Source organism: Herpailurus yagouaroundi, unplaced genomic scaffold, assembly GCF_014898765.1.
Source record: "Herpailurus yagouaroundi ecotype Mexico unplaced genomic scaffold, PumYag 196, whole genome shotgun sequence".
Lineage (NCBI taxonomy): Eukaryota > Metazoa > Chordata > Mammalia > Carnivora > Felidae > Herpailurus > Herpailurus yagouaroundi.
In genome coordinates, this window is record NW_024412427.1 from 1,439,504 (window position 1) to 1,463,066 (window position 23,563).

The window sequence follows — 23,563 nt, forward strand, 5'->3', positions numbered from 1 at the left end:
CACCCCCGTTTTCCTTTATACATGTTTGATGACTTTTTAATTACATAAGCACTGTATGAACTCACTCTCCGTTTGGGGGGGGGGGGAGCCAATTCTTCCTTTAACCCTTCGCCAGCCCTTCTTCCCCAACCCAGACATTACAACTCCTGGAACCGTGCGTTTTCTGTGTATCCTTCTGAACACTGGCTATACCTACACATACACGGGTATGTTCTGTGCATACACATAACCCCAGACGACATATCATGCTGTTGGGGTGTGTGTGTTTTTAAAGAAATGTTTTCATACCCATCATTCTGCAACCTGCTTTTTGTTGTTGTTGTTGTTCCACAACAGTGTTCTTGAGATCTTGTTGTATAAAATATACTACACTTTTATTTAGCCAGTCCCCTGCTGCTGGACAATTAAGTGGCTTCCAGTTGTCCACTGTCACAAACAACACCGCGATGGATATTCACGCATACGTCTTCCTGGGCTCGTTGAAACCACCATAATACATCTCTGGCCACTGAACTCTGGGCAGGAGGATTTTGGTGGATATTCCTACACGGCCCCCCAAAAGTTTTGCCTCCGCCTTTACAAGCAAGTCGGGGGATCAGTGGGCTCCAGGGTGGGGTGGAAGGTTCTGTTTCTGCACCACAGGGGTGCAGACCGGGGGCGCCCCGCACCCTCCCTCTGCAGCACCAGCAGCTCCAGGCTCTCCCGCCACGTGCCCATTTCCCATGCCGCCACACTCCTGGGCACACACCGCCTCATACTCTCTCCTGCACCGAGATGCGGCTCTCTTTGCCGTCCTCCTGGGTGACCGGCTGGCACCCGTGTAAGGTCTCCTGCACCGGAGCAATGGGGTGGAGGGTGACAGGAAGGACCTCCAAGTCCTCCACAGGGTCCTGCGACACAGCCTTAGGCTGGAGGACCTGGGGAGCCAAGGCGGGGGAGGTTACCCCCGGCAATCCTGCAGAAGGGGACCCCCCCCCAACACGCGCGCGCGCGCGCGCACACACACACACACACACACACACACACGGAAGCCCCTTCCCCTCTCCCAAAAGGAGGGTCGGTGCTGAGTCAGTGGGTGCCTCCTGCCCCCTGCTGGCCACACAGAGAGTGTCAAGAGGCTTCCGAGCGGGAGGCTTTGGATCCAAGGAGCAGGGGGGCTGGAGAGGGGGCCCCACCTCCTGACCGCTGACCAAGGCCACAGAGACGTGGTTCCCCACGTATCAAATGCCGGGAAGGAACAGCAAATGTCAGATTTTACCAGCGGTGCCAGGGCTGTTCTGTGGGGAGGTGAGCTCCCGAGGTGCCGGAATTTGGTGGTACAGGGGAGTGAACCGGAAGAGCCCTCCGGCCAGCACTGGGGGCGGGGGCATCGTGGGGGGGGGGGGGGGGGGAGAGGAGCCAGTCCTGCCGCCTCCCCACTGGCCACAGGGGCAGACCCTGAATCAGTGTTACTGCCATAGAGACAACAATGAATCAGGCTTTCTTTCCAGTTTGCCAAAACCCTCAGCCGGTGCCCAGGGTTGACCTACCTTATTCTCTGGCTTCTTGGTCACCTTTCCTAGAGGGAGAGAGAGAAGGAAAAAACCAAATGGGATGGGGAGTTGGCAAAGCCAATCTCTCCCCCTTCCCTCATCACCTCCCCACCTGGGGACTCACTGATATACGCAGACACCAACACGACAGCAAGCAGGACCACCATCGTGATGGGGATCACCACCAGGGCTCTTATCCGATCCTGGAAACCTGGAGAAATCAAGACTTCGGTGACGGCCTCCCACCCGCAGCGGCCCCCTACCCCCGTGCCTCAAGCTGCTCTGTCCCTTGCCGGACTCTCAAATCCTCCAGTGTCTGAGCTCAGCTGTATCACAGGATTCAAACAGGTGGCCCTGACAAAACGTGGCCAGATGTGTTTAGTGTGACCAGCACTGAGTAGCGATACAGCTGTCTCTCCCGGCTCCCCACACGCCCCTTCCCTCCCTACTCCCTGCCCAATGCTGAGGTCCATCGACATTGATGTCTGCATTGCTGCCTTTGTTATAGAAGGATGGAGGGGAAAGTAAAGGGTTTCCTGTACCTAAGTCTCTATCCTAAATGGGAAAATGACCAAAAAAAAAGACCAAGATGCATGGCAGGAACTAGGGGAAGGCAAGTGAGACATTCACCTTGCAACAAAATTTAAGGGAACACCAAAAAAACCTCAGTAATCAAGAAGAGTAATGTTTTAATGTCATGTTTGGAAAAATCATATCAACAAGCTGTGGCCCACAGGCTGGCTGCCTGCTTTTTATTTTATTTTTATTTTTTATTTTATTTTTATTTTTATTTATTTTATTTTTTTAACTGAGCAGGCTCCATGCCCGACATGGGGCTTGAGCTCATGACCCTGAGATCAAGAGTCACATGCTTTACCAGCTGAGCCAGCCAGGCGTCAACAGATGTCTGTTTTTTAAATAAAGTTCTGTTGGGGGTGCCTGGGTGGCTCAGTCGGTTGAGCATCTGACTTCGGCTCAGGTCATGATCTCACGGTCCATGAGTTCGAGCCCCGCGTCGGGCTCTGTGCTGACAGCTCGGAGCCTGGAGCCTGCTTTGGATTCTGTGTCTCCCTCTCTCTCTGCCCCTCCCCGACTCATGCTCTGTCTCTGTCTCAAAAATAAATAAACATTTAATAAAGTTTTATTAGAACCAGGGCTGGGATTAGGCTGAGGCAAGTTGAGGCAGGGTTGGGTCATGTTTTTATGTAAATTTTGATATTGTATTCTTTCTAGACTTTTTTTTTCACATTAGCTTTGTTTTTTTTAAAAAATGTACCTAACGTTATTTATCTTGATTACTGCATTTTCTGCCTGCCCACCTGCCTGCCTCACTCACCTCACTCCCGTCCCAGCCCTGCCAAGAGGAAAGTGGGTCTGAAGAAGAAACAGAGTTTATTTTTCTTACCCCTGACTCTTTTGCTCATTAACATGACCTGCCTAGTCCCTGCAGCTATTTGGGCCTGTGGCCTGCGCTACTGTAGGCCAACCTCCTCGTTATAAAATCAAAACCAAGGCTCTGAGAGGAAACAGTGGCACGCCCACGCTGGTGTTGAAATGCAGGGTGGAGTATCTCCAAAGTGCAGGAACCCATGCCAGGCACTCCCCCCAACCAACGAAGGGAAGTGCTGTCATCAGCCCATTTCACAGATGAAGAAACTGAGGCTCAGAGTGGGGAGGGGACTTGCCCAGGCTCCACAGGTAAGTGGCAAAGCTAGGACACCTCAATCCCAAACTGCCTCCTCTCACTTCACCCCTCTCTTTCCGCACCAGGTGTCTCTGTGCGACCCTGCGTCCCCTGTCAGCTCACCACCTTCCCGGCCTGCTGCCAGAGTCCCTTCTCTAAGACTCACCGCAGACAGCATCCGTCTTGTTGGTCCCCGCCTGAAGCTCCACCAGGCCTTTGGTCTCACACCTGTGCACAGACAGGTGCACGCACATGTGCACACACGGACACACAGTGAGAGAAAGAGACATTACATTTCCCCAGCCGTAAGATTTCCAACCCCGGAGGGAGACCATCAAAACCAACAAGTTCAGGTTCACTGAGCACGTATTGTGTGCAATCCCCTGTGCTGGTTATTATGGGAATGACACAGACTCTGTTCTTAGGGAAGTCATGAGTGCAGAGAAAACATTATTGCGCATCTTCAAGGAGGAATAATAGGCCAAAGTTTGTCACATAGGTCAAAGTGAACTGGGAATCGTTCAGAGAAGGGGAGACAAAGCCCACAGTGGCTGGAATAGAGGGGTGATGAATTCAGTTTAAGGCAGGGCTTCTCAGCCTCAGCACTACTGACGTGTGGGGCCACATAACTCTCTGTTGTGGGACCGTCCTGTGCACCGTAGGACACTCAGCAACACCCCCGGCCTCCACCCACTAGTTGCCAGTAGCAGCCCCTGCTCAGTTGTGACAACCAAAACGTCTCCAGATATTGCCAGATGTCCCCTGGGGAGAAAAACCGCTCAGTTGAGAATCTCTGGGTTAAAGGCTCGTCCAGAAAGACTTCCCTAGGGAAGGGCGATCTGAGCGGCCCTGAAGGATGTAAACTGAGAGCAGCAGAACATTCTAGCTGAAGCAGGACAATGTGATTTGAGGGATTAGGTGGGGGAGGGGGGCGTGCCAAACGGTATTAGGGAACTATGGAAAATTGGGTCTTTAGAACCAGATCACCGGTAATCAGCCATGAAGGTTTCAACTGGATTCAGCTGGGAAGTCGCATCAGCACCCAACCAGACGCCCCAACAGTGAGAGGACTCACTTGGCCGGAGAGCTTGCAGGAGGAGAAATTATGGAAGAGTGGACAGCTGGGAGGCCTGCGCAGGAGTCTCAATATGGGATGATGAAGATGTGGTCGCTGGAGGGGTGGGGAGGAACGGATAGAAAAGGACACCACGAAGAAAAAAAACATCTAAAGTGGGAAAAGGGTGAGAAGCTTCAAAGAAAGCACATACATAATTAGGTGTCTACAAGGCACCCCTACATGTCTTTTCCTCATGCCTTGTGAGATGAAGGTCATTCCTATTCTCCAAGTGAGGGCACTGAGGCTCAGAGGGTTGCAAACTTTCTAAGCTGCAGTGAGGCTGGAACTCAGGGCTCTGATCTTATTAACCAAGGTGCCCCCAGTTATCATTCAACATTTATCGGTAAAGATTAATTGAGCACTTACTATGCATGGACACTGTTCTAGGCATAAGGAATGCATCACCGGAACAAAAAAAAAAAAAAGGCCAAGTCCCTACACTGAAGGAATCTGCAGTCTACTGGAGCAAGGCAGACAGTAAACAAATAACAAAGTATATACGAGATGCTAGTATTTGTGTGGAAAATACGTGTTTGCATGCGTGTGCATTTATTTATTTGTACATAGACTCTCTGGCAGGACACACAGGGGGAAGAGCTGCTTTCAGGGAGGAGAACTGAGTGGCCAAGGAACAGAAACTCATCACCATAGGCTCTCTCGTGCCTTGTGTTTCATGAGCCTCTCTTACCCATTTTTTTTTTTTAATTAAATGTAAAAAATAATTGGGCAGGTGTTTAAGGGTATTCCAGGCAGGAGAGTTTGATGCAAGAGGAGAAACAGCACATTGAGGGCATCGCAGGTAGCATGTGGGGAAAAGTCAGGAAATGGTGCCGCAAGTTAGGGGAGCAGGTGAAGGAGTCTACGTTTCATCCTAAAGGCACAGGGAGTCACGAAGCCTTTTAAATAGGGAGCACTGTGATTTGAAATAAACTAGAAAGCTCACTTTGGCAAGAGGATAGAGACACAGCTGAAGAGGAGAGACCAGAGGCAGGGAGGCTGGTGAGGAGGTGAAGGCACCATCCAGACCACAGGGATGACCACTGGAGAGAAAAGGAATCCCAAAACATTTGGAAGGCTAGATAGACAGGACCTGGTACCTGATGTGGGCTTGGAGGTGAGGGAGGGACCACGGGACAAGTGCCCAAACACAAGTGAGTGTCTTCCCAGAGGGTGAGAGGGGCGGGCAAGTGAGTCCATTTGGTGCCTGGGGGTCAACTGCGTGGAGTTGGACCCTTGGTGGTGGCATGTTACTGTCTTGGACCCAGGAGACAGATCTAGACAATAGATGCTGATTGGGAACCATGGATATGGATGAGATGCCCAGGGGAGGCGGGCAAAGTGATTGGGGAGTCGAGCCTAGAACAAAGGCCAAGGAAATCAGTTAGGAGGAGCAGAGGAGAAGTAGAAGGAAAGCAAGAGAGATGTCCTGGTGCCCCCAAGAAGGGAGTTTCATGAAGATCAAGAGGTCAGCAGTATCTGTTACCGCCAAGACAGAGCAGAAAAAAAAAAAAAAATGCTGAAAAGTGGCCTTTGGGTCAACCATGTGGACACTCTAGAAGTTCTCTATGTGCACAAGTGTGTGGGCATGGGGAGCAGGGGCTGAAGGACAGGTGGCCGGGTAGAATAGAAGTAGTCCCACACCCCTCTTAGGGCAGGAAACAAGGGGTGAATCCTTGTACCTCGTCCAAGGGTGACACTTTTCCAAAGCAGATGACACATTGGAGAAGAAGCCGGCTGGGCACGGATGGCAGATGGTATCAGAAACCCCTGTAGCTGGAAGGGAGGAGGTGGCTTTCGTCATCACAGGGGACCACCCACCTATGGGCCTATGTCAAGTGCTGTCCCCCAGCACAGAGCTTCCCCGACTGCTGCAGCCCCTAAGAAGCCTCCTCCCACTGCCCAACCAAGGCAGATACCCAGGGCTGGAGGCAGGACAAGAAAGGTGCCATTTCCTGCTCACCAAGCAGAGGTACCAATGCAGGGTGGCCCCTCCACCTCCGAGACCGAGCGCCCACTGCCCAATCCCTCACCGTGAGTGTCAGCTCCTCTCTCCTGCCCACAGAGCCAATTCCCAGACAGGCCACTTACCAACCTGCTTGACTCCAAGGCCGGGGGGGCACAGGGTGTGCTGGATGCAGCTTTCACAGGCATCGCTGGTACAGTGTAGACCTTCGTCACATGTGCAAGTGGTGTCAGTGTCTGAGGTGCCTTCCCTCTGGACCTGGAGCCCTTGGTCTGAGCAGAGATGGCAGGAAGGATGGGGACCCCTTACGAGCCATGCTTGGGGGATCTGCCCCTCACACTTCCTGCTTTTATCAGACCCTCTTCCAAGTAGGGATAGGAATCAAATTATTTAACAACCGGTACAACCCAGACTCCAACCAATCAGAACAGACCCTGGCTATTAAAAAGCAACGGCTGTTGGGGCGCCTGGGTGGCGCAGTCGGTTGAGCGTCCGACTTCAGCCAGGTCACGATCTCGCGGTCCGTGAGTTCGAGCCCCGCGTCAGGCGCTGGGCTGATGGCTCAGAGCCTGGAGCCTGTTTCCGATTCTGTGTCTCCCTCTCTCTCTGCCCCTCCCCCGTTCATGCTCTGTCTCTCTCTGTCCCAAAAATAAATAAACGTTGAAAAAAAAAATTTTTTTTTAAAAAAAGCAACGGCTGCATTGTCAGGAATAAGTTAGACTATCAGCCTGACTCCCCGCGCACCCCTTCCCCAGCAGCCCACGCACTGGGGTCGCAGTACTTGTGCTGGTGACAGTGTCTCTCTACGTTCCAAGTGTCTAGGAATTCGCCTTTTTTGCAAGGAAGGCATTCCGTGGAGGTGACCTCTGTGCAGTCATTCACCAGTTTCTCTCCTGGAAGACATCAGGAAATGAAGCAGCTCCAGACGGCTCAATGAGTCAAGACATTTATCAAAAACTGATCAGGCTGGGTTTTAGGGCAGGGGATTCAAAGATGACAGTCTCGGACCCTTCTAGACTTCATAGTCTGGTGGGGGACATGGGAGAGATAGGAGCCCCACTCCCGGGTAGGCAGAGAGGGGACCCAGGACATTCTAGCTGCAGGGCGGGGATGGGGAAAATCCCAGGGGTCATTTGAGACTCAAGTTTACAGTTGACACACGGGGCCTGCACCCACCAGGAAGCCAGGAAGGGTCCCGCTGTGGGGCTGGAGGGTCGGCCGCTCACCTGGCTGGCACTTATCACAGCACTGACTGTTTATCAGGTACTGGTTTTCTCTGCACGTAGTGCGTGGTTCTGGGTGGACCTAAAAACAGAATTGGACGATTTGAGGGGATCTTGAAATCTCTACTGCAGCCTCTATGGCAGGAAGGTGGAAGTCAGCCAGCACAGAGGTGAGAACTGAAGTGGAAGTCCAAAGCAGAAAACTGGAGCCTGCATATTACTTGGTGTGTTTGTTTTTAACTAAATTGCCAACTGACGTGATTACAAAAGCACCCAGAGGATCGGTCTGGCATTTTACAAAGCGATTGCACTGGGACATCGCAATATTCTCGGCACTAAACAGATCTTCCTTTTGGCTTGACGCCTGAGTCTTTCCTCTTCCCAAACACCCAGGAGCACACGAGGGCTCCAGTACCTCCCCTGGCGTCCTGAGGCTGGCTAGGCAGCTGGTCCTAGGCCTGGCTGAGGCTATATTTAGCACTTGGCCGCTTCCTTCAATTCTTCTGCTCCCCACCCCTTTTCCTTCTCCAAACCCTGATCATCTGATTATCCAACCCCTCTCTCATGAAATGCCAGGACTGTGAAGCTGGAAGGAAAAAAATCCAACTTTTTTGCTTTACAAATGGTAAGGCTAAGGACCAGAGAGGTTGGGTCACCTGCCCAGGGTCACACAGTGATAGAATCTGAATAAGAACTCAGCTGTCAATACTCCCCCTCTCCGTCAACTGCACTATTTTTTACTCCATCCAGGTACCATTAATTTAAGTACATTTGTTTTATTTTTTAACCATTGTGATTTTTATTTATTTTTAAGTTTATTTATTTATTTTGAGAGAGAGAATGCGCACGCTAGTATAAGCGGGGGAGGGATAGAAGGAGGGGATGGGGGGGGGAGAGAATCTCAAGCAGGCTCCACACCATCAGCGCAGAGCCCGATGCAGGGCTCGTACTCACAAACCATGAGATCGTGACCTGAGCTGAACTCAAGAGTCAGACGCCCAACTGACTGAGTCACCCAGGCACCCCTTATTTTATTTCTTTTTAATGCTTATTTATTTTTGAGAGAGAGAGAGAGAGAGAGAGAGGACACGAGCAGGGGAGGGGCAGAGAAGAGAAGGAGACAGAGGATCCGAAGCAGGCTCTACGTCGACAGCAGCGAGCCCAATGCAGGGCTCCAAATCACGAACCATGAGATGGTGACCTGAGTGGAAGTTGGACAGTTAACCAACTGAGCCACCCTGGTGCCCCTGAATACGTTTATTTTAAATGTAAACCTTATAGCGCTGCCATCAGAGAAGAACCAGTATCACTTCTCATAAATAAAAGGCAACCCTAAAAATAAATTCAACAGAAGCAAAACAATGTTATTAAAACCCAGCTGGTTGCTTTGCTTGCTGACCTTGGTTTTTGTTTCAAAAAGGGGGATTAACGGGGCACCTGGGTGGCCCAGTCAGTTGAGTGACTGACTCTTGATTTCGGCTCAGATCAGGGTTGTGGGATTGAGCCCCGCATGGGGTCAGCACTGAGAGTGGAACCGGTGCTGAGCGGTAACCTGCTCAAGATTGTCTCTCCCTCTCCCTCCGCCCCTCTCCCCTGCTCGTGCTCTCCCTCTCTCTCTCTCTCTCTCTCAAATAAAATAAATAAATAATTTTAAAAATAAATAAATAATAAAAAAGGAGGATTAGCAAATGCTGGAGAGGTTTTAACTATATTCTAGCTCCAAAGACCTCCTCCTTGAAAAAAAGGAGGATTTTAACAGAACTGTAAAACAAATCTATGTTGTTTAGTCCCGTACCCTTGTGCTCCCTAAAATCATGCCACACTTGGGAAACAGCCAGTGAAAAGAGCACAGGATTGAGAATCCAACAGTGTAAGGCTGCAATCTTGACGTCATAACACTTACTAGTTATGTTGTCTCTTAGCCTCAGTTTCCGCATCTCTAAAATGGGAGTAATGCCTGCCCCACAGATTCGGTTGTGAAAATCAGAATGAATATATGTATATGGCCTGGCACAGCAGCTAGAACATAGGAGGTGCTCATTAAAAGGCACTTTTAATTATCATATATATATGAATATCTGTTTGGATGACTAACGCCCTGGCTAACTGGCTGGCTGTCCAGGATTCTGCCTAATTGGTGGCTCTCATTCAATGAGAAAATTACCTACAGAAGTGAATCTTACTCCAAATGGAGAAGGAAGTATGAAGGTCTGTTGCCTCCACCACCACATCCTGTGAATGTTCTTCCTACAACCCTGTGGACTTTCCCACTAGACTCCCAGGGCAACGAAAGTCCTTTATGCCGTGTTCAAACCTATGAGAAATACGGCTTCTTCTCTGAAAGTTTGTCAATCTCCAGCTCCCACTCCATAGCTCTAATCCTTCTGACAAAGCAGCTCAGGACCTAGGCTTGGGGAGGCGGGCGTGGGCATCAGGCAGACGGACATTTACATCCAGGTTCCACCTAGCTGTGAGAACTCTGGCAAGTTCTTTCCTCTCTCTGAGCCTCCGTTTGCTCATCTGTACAATGGGGGAGTCAAAAAAATCAGACCAAGGATGCGTGTAAAGCATTTTGCTCGGAGCCTGACAGAAAGGAAAGTCTCAAAAACAGTCCCTGCTACTGTCATAGCCCAGTCTCTACCTGGAGCCAGAGCTCGTAGTGTGCTCTTGAGAAGCCCAGACCACCCTTCTTCCTGAATCCCCTGGCTCTCCCTCCAATCCTCCTACAAGAGCCCTCTTCCTCCTCTCACTAGCTCCAACACTGCCCCGCCCCCCCAACTCCCTTCTCCCTAAGAACCATTGCTTAGAGTGAAAATGAAAGTTCTGGGACAAAAGCAGCTTCCCCAACTGCTCTCTTCCCTTGCTGCTGACTCCCCTCCCCTGCGCCTCCGTGGGTCTTTCCTGCCCAGACTTCATGCCAGAAACTACGGCCCTTGAAAGCAGGGGGAGGCCGGAGAGGTTGGAATGAGAGCGGCAGGTACTTGGGGGGATTCCCAGCCTCCAGAATGAGGAACTACAAAAATACACTTGAACAAAAAGTGAGTCAAGTGTGGGCCTCTGAAAATCCCGGAGATGTGCTTGGTTGGGCATAACTGAGACTTTCTGGTGCCTGGAGAAACCCCTGCTGGTCTCCTCACCGCTCCCTGGGTCCCTTGAATTATTCATCTCCCCCAGGGGTCCTCTATGTCATCTTAAATTCAGGAGGCAGAGACACAGCCTTGGGTATTCCTCCTAGGTTGGATCACCCAGGATTTGGGGGTCGAGGTGGGGTGGGAGTGTTAAAAACCCCTTGCCTTCTCAAAGAAGTACCTGGGCCTCTGCACCCACCCTTGTTCCCACAAGATACTCTGCAAGAAGGCGGCCCCAGGGGGCCAGGACATGATAACCGCTCACAGCGGCTGCCTGCCATCTGTCCACAATGTTAAAGGGACAGGAAACCTGCCAGACCCGCCCCTGCCCTTGCCCGGCCTCCCTTCTCATCTCTGAAACCCCTCAGCAGTCTCCGCGTGGCCAGCCTCTGAGGCAAACCCAGACTCCAGCCTCCCGACCAAATAAAGTCTTGAGTCTCCCAAAATCCCAACCCCGTCCACGCCGCAGGTGCACGTTTCCTGCAGTGCCCCCCCACCACGCGCCCTCTTGGGGCTACCTGGGACCCCAACCTGGGATGACACAGAAGCAGCCGGGACCCGGGGTACCTTACGCACCTTCTACCCCGTCTTCTATCCCCCAAAATCAGCTAGGAAGTTGCCTTCCCCGAAATATTGCTTCTCTTCCCATTCTCCACTCTCAAATCCCCAAATCCCCCGTCGGGTCGGAGCAGAAACTCAACTTACGGCGGTCAACACGCAGCTCCAGAGGAGACAGCGCAGAGGCAGAAGAACCATGGCGAGGTGAGTACCTAGCGGCGGAGTACGGGTGCCGGCACTGCGCGCGTAGTAACTCCCTCGGCCCGTGCCCCACCCCACGCGCGCCCGCCCAGAAAATGGGCGGGGTCTTCGGGGACCAATCGCGGCCAGCATCGTTGGGGGAGGCGGAGCTCCTGACAAAGCTGGGCGCCGGGATTTCCCCCGAACGTTGCTAGGAGTCGAATCTCCCGGGAGAGTAGGGACTTGCTTTCGGGGAGGGGGAGGGCGCGGGGACTTGCTTTCGGGGAGGGGGAGGGCGCGTGGTCCCTGGAAGTGCACTTCCTCCTCGCCCCTGGGACTCAGAGGCCAAGCTGAAGAGGGCAAGGAGCTAGCAGTGTTTCCGGAACGCGAAGGCAGAAAAGAGAGATCCCCCGCGTGCTGGGAAGAAGCCCCAGGGACCCCCCCCCCCCCCCCGGGTTCCCCCCCCCCCCCCCCCCCGCAGCCTCCGGGAATTCCGGCAGAACCGAAAGTGTCCCCACCGCGGATGCACAGGCCTGAGGAAGTTCCCCGCATCCCAGAAACCGGGAAGGCCGTAGCTGGGGTGTGGGGGAGAGGAGGGCTCCGGTGGCGTTTCAAGGAAAACGGGTTTCCCAGCTTAAAGTTTCCCTCTCTTTCCAAGGAAATTCCCTCCTGTGGATGCAGCGTCCCAGCCTCCCCATCCATCCATCCATCCATTCATGCGTCTCCACCAGATTCTATTCCGACGCAGCCGTTCCCATCTGTCACCTGGAGACAGGCATTTGGAGTAGCACATCAGCCTTTGTGTGGGAGCGCGGGACCCCGTGAGAATCTCAGGAGACTCGGGACTCTTTCCTTCTGCAGAAACACACACACCCTTGTGCCCACATTGCCCGGGTTCTGGCCCTTCTTCAACCAGTGTTAACACGGTCTACTCAGCAGCATAGAATCCCTGAATTCTGACTGAGACTCTCCTTCTGATGGGTTGACTTCCCTTGAGCTTTGGTTGTCGCCAGTGCAACCTGAGGAGCGTGAGCTAGACAGCTGGTTGTCGGGGTGACGGACTCCCCACGTTCTGCATTTCCGGGCCAGGCCAAAAGGCCAGGCTGCATGGAATCAGACAGGATGGGAGACGAAGGGGCTGTTAACTCCACCCTCCTGGCTTCTGCCGCAAAGGGCACCCTCCTTTCCATCACCTCCACCACTGATTCACAGGCTTATCATCTCTCACCTGGGCTGTCCCAACAGCCTCCCTCCTTCACTAGGTACCTTTTCAGCCCCTACTATGGGCCAGGCAACTCTCAACTAACTAACCGTCCCCCACTCCCCCCTTCTCTCGCTGTTCATACTGTTGCAATTCTCTTTGCAAACCCCAGGTCTGATCTGCTCCGGACACTTCCCTGCTGAATAACCTCTTTGGGCTCCCCATCCTCAAGATGGTCCAAACCCCTCCTCCTGACCCAGCAAGCTCTACTCCACTCTACCCCCACCTGTCTCCCCATGCTCACTCCCTGCCATGTCCTCCCATGCACACTGGTTTCCACCATACTCTCCTCCCCACGTTCAAACGATCTTGTCTTCTTACTGTGTCTTGCTGTTTCCTTCTTTCCCCTCTCCTTCCTGGAACCAGTTTAAATTTCACCTTCTCTTTGGTTAAACCTCCTCTTAACTTCCTGCGCCCCTTCCTTAGCCCCTTCTCCATGTTCCCACAGCATTAGCCTGCTGGACTAGAATTCCATCCGTCTGGCCCCATTGGACCGTGAGCTCCTTGAAGGCAAGGCTGACTTCATCCCAGTCCGGGGCACGTAATAGGACACCAATACATATTTGCTGAGTGAATAAATGAGTAAGTGGGTTCAGTAACTTCTCATTTGCAGTACATCCTCCATCAGGAAGGATGTGGGGGGCAGGAGACGCAAAGCTGATTGGTAGCCGCAACACATCACAAGCTAGTGGTCAGACACCGATAAGCCAGGAACGCTTGAAATCAGAGTCCAGGGGACTTCACGAAAGCCACCAAACATGCCTGGGATGAAGAGAATATTAAACTATCTTTTCCCTTTTTAACCCACTTCAAAAAGCAAACACAGCTTTAATTCCTTTGGGAGGGGGGAGGGCGTTGCCATAATAACTTCAGCCATTACTTATTCTTTATTTGCTTGATTCCAAAATTGGGCCCTTCACGAAACTGCCTTGGGAAGCAAGTACACAGAATTAAAACGTTAATTATATTATATAAAACATATCATGGTCGTAATTAAAGCTGCTTAAATTAATGTGTGGAAGAATAAATAGTAGCCTTCGGGTTGCCCCATGGGGTGAAGACCAGATAAGATAAAGGGAAGATATTTTAGTATATGCATATCCCAAGGAGACATGTGCTGTGGGGAGAGGCTAAGAGAAGGCATAGAATCCTCCTGGGCTGAGAAAAATACACTGGAAGAGGAAAGCGAGATGATTTATGGGGAGGATGGCAATATTTCAGAGTCCTGTCAAAGAGGGGAACTATTTAGGAAGGGTTCAAAGATAAGGCAAAGGACATTCCAGGAGTGGGGACCCAGGATTTTGGAATGACAAGATATGCCCTTTGCAGGAGGTGGGGAGGGGGGCAGTCACAGGGCCACATGGATGGGTAAGAAGCAGGCCTGGACGTCAAGTCCACAACATAGCCAGAATCTGGTGAGCAGATGATTCTAATACGAAAATCCCATTGTGTTGCTCTTAGGTTTGAAGCAACTCCCTAGAGCCCTCACTCCTTAAGCTCACAGGACCTCAAGGCCATGGGCTCCTTCTGCCCTCAACTTTCTGCTCCAGACTGTGCCACCACCTCTGCCGGAAAGACCTTCTCCATTCTCCTTTCATTGGATCAACCCCTTCTCATCTTTCAAGTCTCAGCTCAGGTGCTGAAGCAGAGCCCTCTGCATCAGCCCTCTGCAAGCCCGGAAAGCCCTCTGCATCAGCCGCCCTGGAATGTGCACCCACCGACCTCCCCTCGCCCTCTCAGGACCCTGCGGCTGCTTACCTAAGCAAGCCTCCAGCCCTACCACACTGTATTCCAGTTATTCTGTTTACTCATGGAACGGGTATACTGAGGCGACTCGACTTGATAGGGCATAATAATGAAGCTTTCCCCCCTAATCTCTACCTTCAGCTATGCTGTGGTGAATTTCCCTTTTCCATCCCTTAATGACATCTTGGGCAGATTGCATTACTTTTGGATCACTTTCTGTTGTTAAACCTCCATCCTTGAAAGCTTTATTCTCAAACTCAATTTAAATCTCATTCTGTCTTCTCCCTTACTCATCCAAGGGTTGACTGGAGCCAGGATCCTGCCAGTTCGAATAAAGGGTGGGGGAGGGGAGCCTAGCCGGCTTGGAAACATGCCCCAGCACCCTCCCCCTTGTTGAAATTGGGAAAGGGGGAATGGGAAGAGCCCTCCACAGTAGCTCCCTCCCTGTGGGTTGACCCTGTTTCCCGGGCTAACCTGGAGTAGCAAGTGTTTACAAATGGTTTCTCATGGGCCACATGAGTATATCTCTGTGGGCTTCCCCACTGCACAGTCCTCTGACAGGGGGCGTCGGGCTCAGGTTTCAGCTTCCCCACCTTGCCCCGCCACCTCTGCTTCTGCCTCTGGTGGGACCCTCTTGCTCTGCAGTCAGCCTGCTCCGGTGGAACACTAGGAGCTTAGCTAACTACTACTGGGTCCACTTGACCCAGAGAAACTCAAGACATCCTGGCCAGCGGCTCCACGGTGACCCCTCTCTCCACCTCTCTCTTCCCCTGCTCAGACAGACCCAGGGGGACATCAGCAAGTCCACTACCAAGTTGACCCCCACTGGGGAACAGCATCCCAGCATCCCCTTTTTGCAGCCACCCCTCAATCTCCAGAAGGGACTCCCAATGAAAAGGGGGAGAAAAGGGAATTGCTTTCAGAATAAACACTATATTCCTCATCAAAACCAAAGAACTCCTCCCTCCCCAGTATTACTGTTTGGGCAAGGAAGAGGAACGTGAGCTTACAGCTAGGGGATCTGAGCCATTTGTGCCCCCTTCAGTAAACCTGGCAGGCTCCATTCAGAATGCGGGTTACACAGGGCCTGTTTGCTTTGGCCGTGGGACATGGTACCAATTCCTGAGTAATAGGGAGTTCCCACTCAGTAACCTTTGGATTGGGCCATCCTTCATGCCTAACTTGATGCTTGGAGAGGACGGTCTTTGTAGCCTGAGGCCCACACAGAGCCCAGGCACATGCTAGATGCTGAGCAAGTATTTGTTGAGTGAACGTGGGACTATAAAGTAATGAGACTGTAGGGCTCGATCGCTTCTACCTGATCATTCTCACACTGTCTGGGGAGCTGCTCATCTCCCTCCACCAGAGAACCAGGCTCTCTAGCTAGGATTCCCAGGCCCAACTGTAAACACAAATCTCTCCTTTCAGCTCAGCATAGTTGGGGTGGGATTTATCAAAAGGACTACGAAACTCAGAAGAGAACCCAACCATAAGTTAAGAACACCTGAGAGCCAGCAAAAAAAAAAGATGGATGAACTGACAAGTTATAGACATTTTTTTTTAGCATGATCTGGTCAAAGCCACTTACTGACTTGGCTGATCCTAATTTCCTAGACCTCGGGGTCTTGTCCTCAGCCTTGTCAAGCTTTGATGTCTGGAATGTGAGATGGCTTTGGTTGGGGGAGAGGATCCAAATCCCTTATAGTGGCCTCAAGACCTTGAGTAATCTGACTTCTGATGATAGTACCTTCTACACACCCACTTGCAGGCTACACCCCAGCCATCCAGTCTTCTTGGTTCACCTCAGAGCCTTTGTCTGTGCTGTTCCCTCTGCCGGAAAGGCCCCTCCTCCCACTCTTCATCTGCTGACTCTTCATCACCATTCAGATCTCCGGGCAAATGACACCCTCAGAGAGTTCTTCCCTGATAACTTTATCTAAAGTTAAGTTCCTCTGCTGCAACCCACTTCCCCACCGCTGTCCTCTCTCATGGCACCTGTTCTAGTCACAGTTGTCATTGCAAGCAAGACAAGACGGAGCTGGTGAACTTAAATAGAAGAGAACATTGTTGGAGGGTGTCAGGTGGCTCATAGAACTGACAGGAAGGCTGAAGGACAAAACTCCAGCAGGAACCGCAGGAGGCAGGACATAGTCAAGACTCTGCTACAGGTCTTACAGGTCTTACAAACCAGCTCTGTGTTAGCCAACCTCCAAGATGGCCCCCAATGACCCCACCTCCTGGTCTTCACACCCTCTGTGGTCCCCACCCTCACGGTACCGAGGTTGGTCTGTGTAACCAATAGAAACAAGGGGAAATGATGGCACGTCACTTCTAAGATTAGGTCATAAAACTGAGATTTCAGGCTTCTGTGCTCTATAGAATATTCTCTCTCTCTCTCTCTCTCTCTCTCTCTCTCTCACCTTCCCCCTTTCCCCTTTGCCTTCCCCTCCCCCTCCTCCTCTCCTCTCTTCTTTCTTCCCTTGTCAGGCCCACCTAGGAAGCCAGCTGTCCCATCAGGAAAGTGTTCAGGCAGTCTATAGAGAGGCCCACATGGTGAGGATCCGACAATTCTGGCCATCAGCCACATAAGACGAGTGGACCCTCCAGGCCCAGTCAAGTCTCAGATAAGCGAAGGCCCAGCTGACACCTTGACTGCAGATTTGTGAGCTCATAAATGTTTCATTATTTCAAGTCGCTAGGTTTTAGGATAATTTCTTACACGGCAATAGAAATAGATAACTAATACGATCAGTAAGTGACCCTGACCTTGAGCATCAATCCCTCGAAGTTCAGTGTCTTGGGAAGGGACATTAGAGTGGCCACACTTGGCTTACACCCCATATTCTGGCTGCCAGGGGGTGGGAAGAACTATCTGAGCCCTCCTGGCCCCTGGTGAGTCCTGCCCTTCGACGTTCCCCTCAAATAAGAAGGATGTTCCTAGGCTAAATGGTCAAAGCGGTCCACTTGCACTGCGATGTTTTGTCACATTACCACCAGCTGCAGTTCCCTGCACAGGAAGGCCTTTTTTCTTCTTTCTCCCTCCCTCCCCTCCTAATTTTGGGCACACAGCAAGGCCCCAGAACTAAAGGAAGCAGATACTCTCTTGGCCAATAGTACAGAGGAAATATCCCTCAAAAATCAAAAGTCCAAGTGTCTTAAAAATGTCAAACCCTGGGGCGCCTGGGTGGCGCAATCGGTTGAGCGTCCGACTTCAGCCAGGTCACGATCTCGCGGTCCGTGAGTTCGAGCCCCGCGTCAGGCTCTGGGCTGATGGCTCAGAGCCTGGAGCCTGTTTCCGATTCTGTGTCTCCCTCTCTCTCTGCCCCTCCCCCGTTCATGCTCTGTCTCTCTCTGTCCCAAAAATAAATAAACGTTGAAAAAAAAATAAAAAAAAAAATGTCAAACCCTGAGGGCAACCTCTTCTCAGTGGATTAGGGGGGGGGGGGGGGGGAGAATAGTTTGGGAATCAGGATCAAAAGATCCAATTCTGCATCTTTTCGTATAGCCAAGGTCCAATGAATAATCAAACCTTTCCTGCTCAAGATATACATACGAAAGAGATACTTTAAAATAGACCAAAAAATTAGCCATGGTCCCATTCCAAAATTAAATCAGCTTTTTATTTGTACATGTCACCTTGCTGTCCTTGTCCATACGTACCTTCAGATTTTTCTTTTCTGAGGATATCCTAGATAGATTTCCTGTTTTATGTTTTTCAATAGCATGGTATCATATGCATTATTTCCACTTCTGTAAATACCTGGTTTTTTTTTTCTTTATCTTTACACCCCCCCTTCCATAACAGCTTGATAGGTATCCTTCTACACATTTATAAATATATTTGTTCCTTCCGTAAGAAAAGGAATGTTTGCCATTTTTTGGCCCTTTTCTCACTTAACTCTATCATGGAAATCATTCCAGGTTAGCAGACACAGATCTGACACATTCCTTTTTTTAATAACTGGGTAATATTCTGTGATGGGGACTTGTCACAACTGATTCAATCATTCTTCTTTTGATGTACATTCAGGCTGCATCCAGGTTTTTACCTCTGCGAAGCATGCTGTAACCACATGTACCCATACGCTTAGGCATTTGTGCTTCTATTTCTATAGATTTCTAGAAGTGGAATTTGTAGATATGTATATTGTAAATGGGAACAGTATTTACAAAACACTTGGGAAATGTACAAGTGTGAAGGGACCTTTGCTTTGTATGCTCTCTATCACTAGATGTTGTCATTCATTTTAATATTTGACAGTTAATGGGTGAAGAGAGAGGTCTCATGGCTTTGATTTACATTTTCTCAGTTATAATTAAAATTGAGCATCCTATCAAATGCTTATTAACCATTTGGGTTTCCTCCTTCATGAACTAACTGAATATATCCTTTGCCCATTGTTTTACTGAATGTCTTTTTCTTAACAATTTCATTCATTCATGTGTTCATTCAACAAATATTCATTGAGCATTTGCTATATGTCACTTTTGAGGTTATAGCATTGAATTAGATAACTCCCAGCCCTAATGAAGAGCTGTTTGTATGATTTCAATGTTAACCCTTTACTATGTCACCCATATTTTTAATTTTTTAATGCTTATTTATTTTTGAGAGAGACAGAGCGCGAGTAGGGGAGGGGCAGAGAGAGAGGGAGACACAGAATCCGAAGCAGTCTCCAGGCTCTGAGCTGTCAGCACAGAACCCAATGTGGGCCTTGAACTCACGAACCGTGAGATCATGACCTGAGCCGAAGTCTGATGCTTAACCGACTGAGCCACCCAGGCACCCCATACTGTGTCACCCATCTTGAAAATCAGCTCAGATGTCTGATTGTACCTCGAGGCTCTCCCCATAGCCATGCTCTGGAAGACTGCTAATCTTTATAGTTTCAGATTTTATGATGTAAAATACCTAATATCAAGCACCACTAGCCGCTAGTTTGTTAGAGCAGAAAGACCACTTATACAATCCCCTAGGTAGCACCTTGCTGCTACCCCACTTTTATGTCCTCCATATTCACTCTTCCTGTCCCTCCTTCAAGGACCTGTGACCTTCTCCTGAAGGGCCTTTTAAGGCCGCCTGAGCATATTTAGCCCTTGAAGGGGGCAGGACAGAAGTGGCTGGGGGAATGCCCCTGGGAGCAGCCTTCTACCAATGACAGACAAAGAGTCAGCGAGTGAGTACCCTAGTTCCCTCGTCCCTTGAGTGGGATAACTCAGTGGTGTGTGTTCTACACTACCGCCCCGTGAAGATTAACCCCCAGTTGTCCACAGCACAATCAGCACATGAACCTAGCCCGTAATGGCTTCCTTCCCTCCCTGTTTCACTTCCCCACACCCCCACTGATGCTTCGTGGGGTCACCTTCCAAATTACTTGCACTCAAATCCTTATCTCAGTTTCTGTTTCTGCGAGACTTCCAACTACGTAAGACCTCTTGGTTTGCAGATGAGAAACTAGCAGCAGGAGACCGTGTAGACTGATGAACAGAAATGCGGCCTCTGAAGTCAGAGGCCTGGGTGCAAAGCCTTCTTCTGCTCCTGACTGTGGCCTTGAGTACACTCTTTCCTTTTTCTTTTTTATTTATTTATTTTTGAGAGAGCGAGAGAGCACGAGTGGAGGGGCAGAGAGAGAGGGGGAGAGACAATCCCATGCAAGCTCCACACTGTCAGCACAGAGCCTGATGCAGGGTTCAATCTCGTGAACCCGTGAGATCATGACCCGAACCGAAATCAAGACTCAGATGCTTAACCAGCTGAGCCACCCAGGCGCCCCCTTGAGTACATCTTTATTTTTTTTATTATGAAATTTATTGTCAAACTGGTTTCCATACAACACCGAGTGCTCATCCCAACAGGTGCCCTCCTCAATACCCATCACCCACCCACCCCTCCCTCCGAGTACATCTTTAATCTCTGGTTTCTCCTCTGTAAAATGGACCTAATAGCTCACACGGTTGTTATAAGGGTTAATTAATTATGTAATTTTCTTGTAATATCCAGTAAAAAAATGTTATTAATCATTAATATTAGAAATAGAACAAAACTGCATCCTAGAGAGTACAGGTAGCTCACCTAAGGTGAGACAGAACGTGGGACGCGTGTGCCATTTCAGAAGACTCTAATCCTCTACCTTCCCATTGGCCAGGGATGTTACAGCCATCGGGTTCCACTCGTCCTGGACTTTGAATGCTCCTAGACTCATGGGAGGAATTGGGTATTTATCAACACCGTCCAACAGAAACTTCTGTGCTGATGCCAACACTCCAGATCTGTATCGAATGTGAGAGTGGCTAGCTAAGCTATATGTGCCTATTAACTTGGAAAACACTTAACGCAGCTAAGGCCGTGGGTATTTAATTCCATTTACTCTTAATAAATGTAAATCGTCACACATCGCTAGTTAGACGGCTCAGGTCTAGAGAATGGGGTTTGGGCAATGACAGGAAGAGTCTTCTAAGTTCTTTTCTTCTCCTCTCCCCTTCTCTCTGCTCTTCTGCCTTCTCCCGCAGCACCAGCCATTCAGCACCCCCCTCAAGGCACCCTCTGCCTTTCCCTCCTTGGTACAGGCTGGGCTCTATGAGAGGAAGCAGAAGGGACTGTGACAAGCCTTGTGCTTTCATACACCCAGCAAGGTGAGACAAGCCCCTTTGTGGTCCCCGCATTGAAAGACCAGATGAATACCTGCTATAAATAAAGCTGAATAAAGATCCTTTTCTAGATGGCTTCCATTGTTCCCTGTTCCCTTATGGTATTCACGCCGAGATAATTTCCAGCTTCTCAGACCCTCAATAGTTATAAAACATACCATTACCTCATTTTCATTTCATTAGATTTACAGGTCACAAGACCACTTTGATCCTCACCAACTTCATCTTTAATGGTTTCAAAATCATGGTTCTTTCTGTTTCAGTGTGAGGCCGACACAGAACTTCCTACTTGTGTATTCTTACATCTCCGGCTTCCCACTTTTAACTCTCTGTCTAGACAATAGTGGCTAATGGAGTTTCCCAAATGCCAGTGTGTATTTCACATCCATGAAGACACACCCCGTGTTGCTCTGTAACCCCACAGCATGAGCAGTAAAAGCAGTCATTTCTTTCCAAGCCATCTAATCCTGATGGATGGCATAGAAAGGTCTACCTGAGTCATATATCTGATAAACTGTCAGCTCTCCCAGGCTACATTTGCACGGCACCTTGAATTCGCTCTGCAGGGCACAGTGGAACACGTGCGCTTTGGAGCCTGACAGATGTGGGTTTGAATCCTATGTTGCTTAACTGTGAGGAAAAATAACTTATTCTCTTTGAGACTCAGTTTCCCCATCTGCAAAATGAAAGAATGGGAGAATTGCTTTGCAGGATAAAGGGAGGACTAGATTTATATGGAAAGCAGGATGTTGGAGGCATTAAAAGCATGAACTCGACCACTGGTACACTGCTCTGTGACCGTAGGTAATTTACCCAATTACCCAAGCTTCAATTTTCTTCCCTACATCTCAGGGATAGTAATAATGCCTACCTCTTAAAATGCTGGGAGGATTAAATAAGGATATATATATAGAGAGAGAGAGAGTCCTCAGAGAGTGCTGACTCAAAGAAAGTGCTCACCTCTTAGAATGCCCTAAGGAGAGCTTCTCATCCCAGGTATTAACTACTTTCTTTAGAGCAGGATTCTCGTGTGTGCATGTGTGTGTGTGTGTGTGTGTGTGTGTGTGTGTGTGTGTGTGTGTTGTGGAGTCCTCTGACCATATGGAGAAGCCTTGGACCCTTTTTAGAAAAACATTTCTAAATGCATAAAATGTGATAAATAGAGGTACAAAGAAAACCAATTATGTATATTGAAATACAGTCATCAAAATAGTAAAAAGACAAATCTGTGATGTAGCACTGAGCATCTTCATTAATGGATTACATAATAAGATCTAGTGGCAAGTCTAAAATTTCCATAATTTCAAAGCAGTGATGAGTGCAAACAATAATTCAAGACATCTGCAATAATTGTAATGTGATATGAAATATCTGTGATTTCTACTGGAGACAGTGTAGCAGGCTCTGACAGTATCACGGTTTGTTGCTTGCATTCATAAGTGAAAGAAACGCTTTGGGGCACCTGGGTGGCTCAGCTGGTTGAGCATCCGATTCTTGATTTTGGCTCAGGTCATGATCCCAGGGTTGTGGGATGGAGCTCCCATTGGGCCCCATGCTGAGCATGGAAACTGCTTAAGATTCCTTCTCTCTCTCCCTCTCTCTCCTTCCTCTCCCCCCGTCCATGCTCTTGAAAGAAAGAAACAAGAAAGAAAGAAAGAAAGAAAGAAAGAAAGAAAGAAAGAAAGAAAGAAAGAAGGAAAGAAAGAAGAAAGAAAGAGAAAGAAAGGAAGATAGAAAGGCTTCATTTTAGTCAGAGGTAAATGAAAGTTAAGAAGCAGTTTTTTCCCATCCAAGTTCATGAACCCCGGGTTAAAGCCTCTGCTTTATAAAATATCTAGCACCCCTTTATCCTTAGCTGTGGGTCCAAAGTCACAGATTAGGAGGTACTCCCCAAATTCTCCTCACATCCCATTAAATGGTCTCTGATTGGAAGAGTAATTTCAAGACAGAAGTGCACAGTTCTACACGAGTGGGCAACAGGCTGACAAACCACGACCAGCTAATGCTTATTGTGCAGTCCACGACAAGCACTAAGTGTGCTAAGTGTTTTTCGTGGGTTTTTTTTTTTTAAATAGGCTTCACGCCCAACATGGAGCCCAATGCAGGACTTGAACTCAGGACTCTGAGATCAAGACTTGAGCTGAGATCAAGAGTTGGACGCTTAACTGACTGACCCACCCAGGCAGGTGCCCCCTAAGTGTTTTACAGATGTTGACTTACATATGTGGGTTTGAACATTCACAGTAATCCTTTTAGATAGATAGATCCTATTACTATCTCTGTTTTACAAAGGAAAAAAACTGAGGCACAGAGAGGTTAGGCAACATGCCCTAAGTCACACAGTGAGTAGATGGTAGAGCCAGAATTTGTACTCAAGTAGTCTGAATCCATGGTCCATGATCCTAGCTACCAGGCTACTGTCTCTCTATCCTAGTGGAGAGGGGGAGTACGATTTAAAGAAAATTTTATTAACCTTAAAAATAAAATAGCCAGTTATTTTACCAAAAAAAAAAATGAGTTTAT

The 23,563-nt window shown here is 49.4% G+C and overlaps 1 protein-coding gene across 2 annotated transcripts; it reads right to left on the minus strand.

The window, feature by feature from the left end:
• Positions 1 to 349: 349 nt before the first annotated feature.
• Positions 350 to 11,471, minus strand: CD40 (CD40 molecule). 2 transcript variants are annotated; one of them, XM_040446882.1, is made up of 9 exons: positions 11,353 to 11,471; positions 7,523 to 7,601; positions 7,064 to 7,189; positions 6,422 to 6,568; positions 6,013 to 6,106; positions 3,383 to 3,444; positions 1,657 to 1,743; positions 1,530 to 1,558; positions 350 to 917 (listed from the first exon to the last, which is right to left on the minus strand). In XM_040446882.1, exons 1-9 carry the CDS (start codon positions 11,401 to 11,403, stop codon positions 753 to 755), a joined length of 840 nt encoding a protein of 279 aa, XP_040302816.1. In that variant the 5' UTR covers positions 11,404 to 11,471; the 3' UTR covers positions 350 to 752. The 2 variants fall into 2 exon arrangements, with proteins under 2 accessions (XP_040302816.1, XP_040302815.1); XM_040446881.1 differs by lacking the exon at positions 11,353 to 11,471 and adding an exon at positions 9,688 to 9,772.
• Positions 11,472 to 23,563: the final 12,092 nt, after the last annotated feature.